At 37.0% G+C, this 11730-nt stretch overlaps 1 protein-coding gene across 1 annotated transcript; it reads left to right on the top strand.

Moving 5' to 3' along the window:
• The first annotated feature begins 11113 nt into the window (after positions 1-11113).
• Positions 11114-11527, top strand: LOC119058894 (proteolipid protein 2-like). Its single transcript, XM_037158390.2, has one exon. The coding sequence runs from the start codon at positions 11114-11116 to the stop codon at positions 11525-11527; it is 414 nt and encodes a 137-aa protein (XP_037014285.2).
• The last annotated feature ends 203 nt before the right edge of the window (positions 11528-11730 follow it).

The raw sequence follows: 11730 nt of genomic DNA, 5'->3' as shown, positions 1-11730 counted from the left end.
AGATAAATTAATATAAAGGATAAAGGACTTTTAAAAATAGTTTGCTCATAATATATGTATGTCAAATTATTATGCTGTACTCCTTAAACTTACACAGTACTGTATGTCAGTATATCTCAATAAAAGTGAAAGAAAAATTGATAAAATGCCAACTGCTTCTCTTTATAAAGTAAGAAAGAAATTTGAAAGAAATATAAGCTAAATAAAAGTATTAACTTTTCCAATTTAAACTAAATCATTAAGATGATAAATCTCTTTTTAATGACTTTTTTGTTGCTTTTAAGAGAGAGAGAAACATCAATCTGTTGTTCCACTCATCCATACGTTTAGTTGCTTCTTATATGTCCCCTGACAGGGGATTGAACCCATAACCTTGGTGTATCAGGATGATGTTCCAACAAACTGTGGTACTGGTCTAGGGTAAGATGATAAATCTTATTGATTCATATAAAAGGCAATATTAATTTCTAATGTTTAGATTTTTATAGCTTACAAAATTTTCATCAATTATCTTTGTTTTTCACAACAAAAATCTGAAGCAGGCATTTTTATAATCCTCCAGATTATGAAATATTCCTCATATTCCAGATGAGAAATTTGAGACTATGAAAGGACATTCTCCACTTTCATAAAATCAAATCAACTCGAAGGTAGTTCCCATTCTTTAGGCAATAAGAGCTGTTTTCTGGTTTGTAGCTGATTTTTTTTTAAGTCCCATGCTGGGGAAGCAAGTTAAGAATAGGTGGCAAGGTATACTATTTCCTCTACCATTGACACTGCAAGCCATGTTGGCTAATGCTGCCTTACTGGGACTAAAAACAACCTAACAAAACTCTCTACTATTCTGAGATCCAGAAATAGATATCAAGTCCATCCTGGCTCCCTGAGGAATTTAGGTTGGCATGTAGGAAGTGGGATGTGTGTACTCTGGCATTAGGGGTCACTTTGATGCTCAGTCCCACTGATATTTACTAGAACAATAGTTTGGTGGAGAGTACAGGGCAAGAAAATAGGGTAGAGGTCCCCAAATGTAAGAAAAAATACAGTAGAAGGTTTCATACAGGATTTCAAGTTTCATTCAATCTACTATTTCAACTAAACACTATAAAGGCTTTCTAAAATTTTTCTTTTTTGCTCATGTGAAATTGCCTTGTTTTAGTTGCTATGGGTAGTGCTTGACTTATTCTGTAAGCCAAATAGTTCTGTTTTTAGAAACATGTAAACTACTGTAGTTATCTGACAAAATTAGATTAAGATATGTGACTGGGGAATGTGAGATGGAATACTTCCAGTCCATAAAACTTAAGGGCTTATATTGCAGTTTGGAGAAAAGAAGTATTAGCATGGGTAGAGACATTATATAACTACAAATGAGTAATTCATCAAAAAGATGTAACAACCCTAAATATGTATGTACCTAAAAATAGGGCTTCAAAATATGAAGCAGAAACTAATAGAACTAAAGGGAAAATCCAAATTCATACATGGAGACACCAATACTTCTTTATCAGAAATCAGTAGAACAATTTAACTTAAAAATCCATATGGTATAAAAGGATAATATTATCAACCAACTTGACCATAATTAAATTTAGAGAATATTCTACCACCAGCAGAATATACAAATTTTTCAAATGCACATGAAACATTTACCAAGATAGACCACAGTCTGGACTAGACAAAACAAATCTTAACAGGATTAGAGTATTAAAACCATACACAGAATAGGCAAATAGAGGTCATCAGGGGCTAGGGGAAAGAGAAGTTGCTGTTCAATAGGTGAAGAGTTTCTATTTAGGATGATGAAAATGTCGTAGAAATAGCTAATGGTGGTAGTTATACAACATTGTGAATGTGCTTAAAGCCACTGAATTGTACATTTAAAATGTTTAAAATGGTAAATTTTATGTTATATATATTCTACTACAATAAAAAATTATTGAGGAAAAACACATACACAGTATATTATCTAATCAGAACAGAATTGATCAACAAAAGGAAAGTTATCAGGAAAGTCCTCAAGTATTTGGAAATTAAACAACACATTTCTAAATAAGCCATGTACCAGAGAAAATCTTAAGGGAAATTAGATAATATGTTGAACTGAATGTAAATACGACATATAAAAATTTGTGGAATGTAGCTAGTACTTAGTAGAAAATTTAAAGAACTGAATGTTTTATATTGGAAAATAACAAAGGTCTAAAATCGATAGCCTAAGTTTTCAAGTTAAGAATCTAGAAAAAGAGGAGCAAATTAAATGCAAAGCAAGTAGAAGAAATTAATAAACAATGGAAATCAATAAGTTTGAAAACGGAAAAATAATAGAAAAAACAATGAAACCAAAAGCTGATTGCTTGTAAAGATAGTAAACTTTTAGCCAAGCATACTAAGAAAAAGGACAGAAGATACAAACTATCAATATTAGGAATGAAAGAGGGGCCATCACTAGAAACACTGCAAACGTTATGGAAACAATAGGGAAATACAGGGTGGGGCAAAAGTAGGTTTACGATTGTGAGTACAAAAACAGTTTATTATTGTATTATTTATTAATGATGTTATTATTTTCTATATGAATGACTGCAAACCTACTTTTGCCTCACCCTGTATAATAAAAACTTAATTTCAAGAAATATAATAACTTAGACAAAATAGAACAATTCTTTGAAAGACACAAATTAACAAAGGCCGGGGGGTGAGCGGTAAGGCAGACCAGGTGGGCCCCAGCAGCGGGAGGGAGCAGAGAGGACCCCCATTGCTCCCTCTCTGACCCCGCCCCCACATACAGCATCACAAACCAGCAACATGAGCAGCCCCACCCTGGTGAACACCTAAGGCTCCGTCCCTCATACATAACAAGTGCAAACAGAGCAAAACATGGTTCAAGAATAACTCAGAGCCCCAGAACCCATAAATCTAAGTGAGGAAGAAATAGCCCAACTTTCAGATGCACAGTTCAAAACACTGGTGATCAGGATGCTCACAGAACTGGTTGATTTTAGCCACAAATTAGAGGAATAAATGAAGGCTAAACTAATTGAAATGAAGGAAAATGCACAGGAAACCAATAGTGATGGAAAGAAAGCTGGGACTCAAATTAAGGGAGCGGACCAGAGGGAAGAAAAAAATGACCAAACAGAAAAATATGAAGAAACAAGAATTAAAAAAATGAGGAGAGGCTAAGGAACCTCCAGGACATCTTTAAATGTTCCAACATCTGAATTATAGGGGTACCAGAAGGGGAAGAGGAACAGCCACATGTGGAAACCTTATTTGAACAAATAATAAAAGAGAACTTCCCCAATATGACAAAGGAAATAGACTTCCAGGAAATCCAGGAAGCTCAGAGAGTCCCAAAGAAGTTGGACCCAAGGAGGAACACACCAAGGCACATCATCATTACATTAGCCAAGATTAAAATGAAGGAGAGAATCCTAGAAGCAGCAAGAGCTAAGGGGACAGTCACCTACAAAGGAGTCCCCATCAGACTGTCAGCAGATTTCTCAAAAGAGACCTTACAGGCAAGAAGGGGCTGGAAAGAGGTATTCCAACTCATGAAAACCAAAGACCTACAACCAAGATTGCTCTATCCAGCAAAGCTTCCATTTAGAATGGAAGGGCAGATAAAGTGCTTCTCAGATAAGACCAAATTCAAGGAGTTCATCATCACCAAGCCCTTATTATATGAAATGTTAAAGAGACTTACCTAAGAAAAAGAAGATAAAAAAAAAAAAGGATGAACAGTGAAAGGACAGCAAACTCACAGTTATCAACAACCTAAAACAAAAGCAAACTAAGAGGACAGCTAGATCACGAGTGAACCATAGAAATGAAGATCATGTGGAGGATTAGCAACAGGGAAGGGGGAGAAGGTACAGAAAATAAGTAGCATAGACTGTAGATAGAAAATAGATAGGGGGGAGGATAAGAATAGTAGGGGAAATACAGAATCTGAAGAATTTGAGACACGTGTTCATGAACTAAAGGGGGAGGAATGGTGGGGGAGGGGTGTGCAGGGTGGAGGGGAACAGAGGGGGGGAATAGAACAACTGTAATGGCAAAATCAATAAAATTTTTTTAAAAATCTAAAAAAAAGGAAATTTGAAAAGAATGTACAATAGTATAAAATATGAAATATTTAGGTATAAGCCAATAAAATATGTGCTAAAATTATGAATTATTGATGTAAGAAATATCAGAAGAACCAAATAAATGGAGTAAGTGTTTGTGGAATTGAAGTCTTAATTAATATTATAAATATGTCAATTCTCCCCCAATTGATCCACAGATATAATGTAATCTCAATCAAAATCTCAGAGTATTTTGTTGATATTAGCAAGCTGATTCTAAAATTTTCATAAAAGGCCTATAATAGGCAAAATAACTTTGAAATAGAACACTTACAATACTTAATTTAAACTCATTGTAAAGCTATAGTTATCAGGACAGTGTAGTCCTGGTAAAGGTAAACATCTATATCTATTTAATACGATAAAATTCAGAAATAGACTGAAACAAAAATGGTCAATTGATATTTAACAAAGATGACAAAAATTCAATGGTGAAAGAGTAGTTTTTTAGCAATTGGTGATCAAACAATTTGACATCTACATGCAAAACTAAAATAGAGTAATCTTGCTGTTGTTAATTTATAATATAATTTTATGATGGTCAATTAATCCACTTCATGTGATTTTAGTTTATTTAAATTTGTCAAGGTTTGTTTTTGATTCATGTGTTGTATTTAAAGTCTATTATTAGGTTTGTTATGTCTTCTTGGCAAAATGACCATTTTAAAAATCTGTAATGTCCTTTGTACCTCTAATACTATTCCTTGTCCTAAAGTTTGCTCTGTCATATTAAAATAGCCACTCCAGCTTTGTCTGCATGGTTCACGTTTCCATTCTTTTATTCTTAAGTCCTTATATTTAAAATGGGTTTCTTGAGACCAGCATGTGGATTTTTAAATTCAATATGACTACTTTGATTGTCTGTTATTTTGCTATGTTTTGTATTTGTTCTGTCTGCTTTTTTGTTCCCCTGTTCCCCCTTTCCTGTCTTATTTTGGGTAGTTTATTCTACTTCATTGCTTTTTGCCTCTCTCTCTCACTGTTCTAGGAAAGTTTCTCAATCTCAATACTACTGATATTCCAGACCAGATAATTCCAGACCAGCTGTCCTGTGCATTCTAGATGTCTAGCAACATTTCTGACCCCTACCCACTAAGTGCCAATTGCACCTCTCCCCCAATCACAGTAGTCAAAATTGTCTCCAGACAGTATGCATTATCTGCCTGTGGGCAGAATCACCCCAGTTGAAGACCTCTGCTTTAAAAATTATAGTAGAATATTTAACATTTCAAAATCTATGTTTCAAAGTCTATGTTTTAAAGTCAAAGTAATATTTTACTATTTAAGTATCATATAGAGGCTTTACAACCATGTAAATCCCTTAACCTCACTCTTCTGTTATAATTGTCACATGTAGTCAATCAACATGCATTAAGCCCTGGCTGGTGTAGCTCAGTGGATTGAGCACGGGCCTGTGAACCAGACAATCGCGGTTCCATTCCCAGTCAGGGCACATGCCTGGGTTGCAGACCAGTTCCCTGTAGGCCAATTTCCAGCAGGGGACGCATGAAAGGCAACCATACATTGATGTTTCTCTCCCTCTCTTTTTCCCTTCCCCTCTAAAGATAAATAAATAAAATCTTTAAAAACCACATGCACTAAAAATTCATCACACAGAATGTTAAAACTTTCTCAACCATTAAACATATTTTAAAGAACCTTAAACAAAAACACAGTCTTTTATATTTGCTCAGATATTATTGTTTTTGTTCTTTCATTCATAAAGTTCCAATTTTAACCTGATATTATTCTTCTTCAGTCTGAAGAACTTCTTTAGCATTTCTTTTAATTATATACGTTTTCTCTGTTTACCTTCACCTGAGAATTTTTTTGTTGTTTTTAAATTTTTTTGTAAAAGTTTATTTGAGCCAAACTGATGACGTGTGCCAGGGAGCAAGATCTCAAATGTTCCCTGAGAATTTCTTTATTTCTTCTTCATCCCTGAAGGATATTTTTGCTGGATATAGAATGCTAGGTTGACAATCCTGTCCTATTATTTTAAAAACATTCTATTGTCTTCTGGCTTCCATGGTTTCTGCTGAGAAGTCCACCATCATTATTAACATCATTGTTCTCCTATATGTGATGTGTCCATTTTTCTTAGCTGCTTTTAAGAATTTCTCTTTCTTAAAAAAAGTTTGAGAGACTTCCGCCAAGATGGAGGCATAGGGGGAGACATCGTGCTTTCTCACACAACCAAGTTTAGAGACAACTAAATATTAGCAACAGAAAACGCAGCCAGAACACAGAAAATTGAACTTTTCGGAAGTCTGTTAACAACAAATTCTTCAGTCTGACCAATAAGGGGCGAAACCAGCAGCTGGTGGAGCGGGGTTGCACAGGAAAACTTGGTCAGAAGGACTCAGGCGCGCAGAATCCAGGCGTAGGGTTGGACCTAGTGAGCGACCAAGCGAGTGACCACGGGGGGAAACAGCGAGGGAGCAGGGCTGGGGGTTGACTGTGGTCGTGCATTTGTGCGCAGATAGACAAGCGAGGGAGTAGGCGATTGGACCGGGGCCCAGCGGGTCCCTGCAGCAAGCGGCAGGGAGGGCACCGCCATTTCCCCCCTCTGACCACGCCCCCACATACAGCGTCACAACTCCCAGCGACCTGGGAGTCCAAGGCTCCGCTCCTCACACTTAAAGGGCTCGAACAGACCAAAAATGGCTCAAGAAGATCTCAAAGCCCCAGAGCCTATAAATCTAAGCAATGAAGAAATAGCAAAACTCTCAGGCGCACAGTTTAAAACACTGGTCATCAGCTTCCTCATAGATCTGGTGGATTATAGCCACAAATTAGAGAAACATATGAAGGCTAAATTAAGGGAAATGAATGGAATGGCACAGGAAGCCAATAGCAATGAAAAGGAAACTGGGACTCAAATCAATGGAGTGGACCAGAAGAAAGCAAATAATGGCCAAACAGAAAAGAGTGAAGAAGCAAGAATTCAAAGAAATGAGGAGAGTCTTAGGAACCTCCAGGACATCTTTAAACACTCCAACATCCGAATTATAGGGGTACCAGAAGGGGGAAAGGCACAGCCACCAGTGGAAAACTTATTTGAACAAATAATAAAGGAGAATTTCCCCAATCTGGCAAAGGAAATAGACTTCCAGGAAATCCAGGAAGCTCAGAGAGTCCCAAAGAAGTTGGACCCAAGGAGGAACACACCAAGGCACATCATAATTATATTAGCCAAAATTAAAATGAAGGAGAGAATCCTAGAAGCAGCAAGAGCTAAGAGGACAGTCACCTACAAAGGAGTCCCCATCAGACTGTCAGCAGATTTCTCAAAAGAGACTTTACAGGCAAGAAGGGGCTGGAAAGAGGTATTCCAAGTTATGAAATCCAAAGACCTACAACCAAGATTGCTCTATCCAGCAAAACTTTCATTTAGAATGGAAGGACAGATAAAGTGCTTCTCAGATAAGATCAAATTCAAGGAGTTCATCATCACCAAGCCCTTATTATATGAAATGTTAAAGGGACTTATCTAAGAAAAAGAACTTAAAGAAACATGAACAGTGAAAGGATAACAAACTCACAGTTATTAACAAACACACCTAAAACAAAAGCAAACTAAAAGGACAGCTAGATCAGGAGTGGAAACATAGAAATGAAGATCTCACGGAGGGTTAGCAACAGGGGAGTGGGAGGAGGGGAAGGGGGGAGAAGGTACAGAAAATAAGTAGCATAGACAGTAGATAGAAAATAGATGGGGGGGCAAGAATAGCATGGGAAATATAGAATCTAAAGAACTTGAGACACATGGCCATAAACTAAAGGGAGGGTAATGGTGGGGATGGGGGGGTAGGGTGGAGGGGAATGAAGGGGGGAATAGAACAACTGTAACAGCATAATCAATAAAAAAATTTAAACAAAAGTTTGAGGTACAGTTGACATACAATATCTATTAGTTTCACAAATATATCAGTCACAGTGATTTGATATTTATATATATTCCAAAATGATTCCCACAATCTAGTTACCATCTATCACCATACAGTTATTACAATGTCATTGACTATACTCCATTACACCTCCATGATTTGTTTTATAACAAATTTTTACCTCTTAATCTTCTTCACCTATATTGCTCTTCTCATGTCTTTGTTAACCAGCAGTTTGTGTCCTGTACCTGTGAGTCCATTCTGTTTTGTTTTGTTTATTTGTTTTTTTTAGATTCCACATATAAGTGAAATTATGTGGTATTTGTCTTTGTCTAACTTATTTCACTTAGTATAATACCCTATAAGGCCACCCCTGTTGTTGAAAATGGAAAAATTTCATTATTTTTATGGCTCAGTAATGACATTATCTCTATCTCTATGTACCTCTATCTCTTTATCTAGCTACATCTGTATCTGTATCTATACCTATATATCTCCTCTTCTTTATCCATTCATCTATTGATGGACACTTAATGCTTCTATATCTTGGCTTTTTTAAATAATGCTGCAATAAGCATAAAGTTCTGTGTGTCTTTTTAAATTACCATATTTTGCCATGTTTAATGTGCCCCCATGTATAATGCACAGCCACATTTTTGGACCAAACTTTCAAGAAAATATTTTGTTTTAATTTTATAAAAGATTTTATTTATTTATTTTAGACAGAGGAGAAGGGAGGGAAAAAAGTGAGGAATAGAAATATCTGTGTGGATGCCTCCTGGGTGCCCCCCACCAGGGACCTAGCTCACAGCCCCGGCATGTGCCCTGACAGGGAAGGGAACCAGCAGCCCCTTGGTTTGCAGGCTGGTGCTCAATCTTTTCAGTGAGTATGTTTATAAGCATTACTTTGAAAGTAAATTACTTGTTTGTTTCATTAGGGTTTTTATCTTATTCTTTTGTTTGGAACATATTCCTTGGTCTCCTCATTTTGTTTGACTTTATGCAGATTCTATGAATGAGGCAAGACAGCTACCTCTTTCAGTCTTGAAAGAGTGACCTGCAGAGCAGTGACTTTTATGCAGACTATTTGTGCCAGGAGCTTTGACAAACCAGCTGGAGCTGGAGCACATGGTGATCAGGAAATCCAAGAGTGCTCAGCACTGGGACTGCAATGGTGGGATGGCCAGAGCTTGAACAGTCATAGTCAAGGGGTTTGGGGGCACTCTGCATTAGGGCCAGCCTGGCAGGATGGCTAGAGCTGGGGTGTGCACAGGCCAGGGGGTCCTGGGAAATGAAATACTGGGTCCACATTTGGGAAAATGCTAAAGTAGGTTTAGACTAGGGGCCTAGGACTCACTGAAGCAGCTTTGTCAAGCCAGTTCAAGTGCCTGAACAGTGCTCCCATCCATACTATCAAAGTGGTCGGAGAACATAAAACATGATGTTTGCCAGCACCTCTGACCCTGGCGATAGTCCTAGCAGTTCCCCACCCATTTGGCAAACACTACAGGGTTAGTAAATAGATATCCTTTATGTATAGTCTAGGTGCTCTTTAAACTGCTGTTTTTAATTTATTTTTTAGATTTTATATTTTTTGCTGTGCCCAGGGCTGGTGAGTCTGTTCCTGGGCCACTCAGTAATTTCCCTCCCTACTACAGGACTCAGAAGAGGGGGGTAGCAGTCCCATTATTACCTTGTCTCCATCTCTCCTACCTTTTTCTGTATGGTCCTTCTATCATTTATTATGCAGAAGCTGTTCAATCAGCATTTCCTCAGTTGTTCTTCAGAAGAAATTGTTTTATATGTAGTGTACATTTGTTGCATCCATGATAGGAGGTAAACCCAAGAATTTTTTCTTTACATTTAGTTTTCAGTAGTTTAACTATAATATATCTCTGTGTGGGTTTTTTTGTATGTTTATTATTTTACTTTTGATTTTTTAAAAATTTTTTATTTTAATTGTTGTTCAAATACAGTTTTCTCTCTTTTACTCCCATCACAGCCCACCCTCCCACAATCTAGTTTTATAAAGAAATAACAATAGACAAATGGAAAACATCTCTGTTTTACTTTTGTTGAAGTTCTTGAATTTTCAAGTTAATATCTTTCACCAAATTTGGAAAGTTTTCAGCCATTGTTTCCCCAAATATCTCCTGAGTAATTATCTTCTGTACCAATTTCTTTATTGTTAAAAATGTTAGATTTTTGACGTAGTCTGTGACTCCCAAAAGTTCTATTCAGTTTTTTTCAATCTCTTTTCTCTTATTCATTAAATTGAATAATTTCTATTAATCTCTCTCCAAGTTCACTCTGCTTTTGAGTGAACTTCACTTTCAATCTGTTATTGAGTTTATTCAGTAGAGTGTATGTTTTAATCCAATTTTGTTCTTTTCTTTTTTTTAACATTTTATTTATTTATTTTTTAGACAGAGAGGAAGGAAGGGAGAAATAGAGGGAAACATCAATGTGTGGTTGCCTCTAACACATCTGCTACTTGGGACCTGGTCAGCAACCCAGGCATGTGCCCTGACTGGGAATTGAACCAGTGACCCTTGGGTTCTCAGGCTGGTGCTCAATCCACTGAGCTACACCAGCCAGGGCCAATTTTGTTCTTTTCTAAAATTTAATTTTTTTGCTAAGAACTTTTAGTTTTTCATTTATTTTCTTTCATGTGTGTTTATCTGTATGTCATGGAGTTTATTTTAGTATCTACTTTAGAGCCTTTTTCTTATAATTTTAACATCTGTGTCTTCTTGGGTTTGATAACTATTGATTATCTTTTGCCCTGATAGTCACATTTTCCTTGTCCTTTAATTATTAAGTAATTTTGGATTGTATTATAAACTTTTTGAATATTAAATTTTATAGACATAAATACTGTTAAAATTTTCTAAGGATGTTGTTTTTTATAATAATAATAATAATAATTTTATTATTATTACTGTTTTAGCAGGTAATCAACCCAGTAAGCTTCAGACTGTAAGTTTTTATAATCACTTTCTAAACAGCAGAAAGGACATCTGAGTGAACAGCAAACCTGCCCTCAAATGAGCAGATCCTCTGTGCCCTGCAAGGGCTCTGACTCACACGATGGGGGATTCCCAGCATGTCTCAGCCTCCAGCTGCTGGGCTACCTGCACCAACTTCTCAAGTAGCCAAAAGGGAATTATTTTGTGTACTGAGATTATATTCTGCTTGGTGATTCTGACCTGCTTCCATGATTTAGGAGTAGGATACTACTCCCTGACTGGGATTGAGATGAACCTTGCTGTTGTCTTCCTTGTCTTGTACTTGACTGGCCTGCACAACAAGATACAATGCATCAACTGGCCCTGGTGTGACTTCTTCCGAACCCTTTCAGCGGCAGTTATCTACCTGATCACCTCCATTTCTGTCCTTGCTGTAAAAGGAAGCCGCTCTGAAATCATAGACGGGGTATTGGGCATAAGTGCTAGCTGCCTCTTTGGCTATGATGCCTATATCACCTTCCCCCTAAGACAGTAAAGACACAGCAGCCCCTACTGACCTTGCAGATGGCCCACTATAGTGTATTCCCTTCATTTCTCTCTGCAACCTGCAACTCTTCCATTGAATTAACTCTTCCAACCCCCAGAACATTTACAGTCAACTCCTAGCTCCCTATGGAGATAAAAATGCCTTTATCGGAAGAATTTGTCTCCCAGCCTGCCAATCAACACTCTTGGCCA

The sequence above is a fragment of the Artibeus jamaicensis genome, unplaced genomic scaffold, assembly GCF_021234435.1.
Source record: "Artibeus jamaicensis isolate MK-2021 breed Jamaican fruit bat unplaced genomic scaffold, CSHL_Jam_final contig_354, whole genome shotgun sequence".
NCBI classification, from domain to species: Eukaryota; Metazoa; Chordata; class Mammalia; order Chiroptera; family Phyllostomidae; genus Artibeus; species Artibeus jamaicensis.
This window is presented reverse-complemented; position numbering and strand designations above follow the sequence as displayed.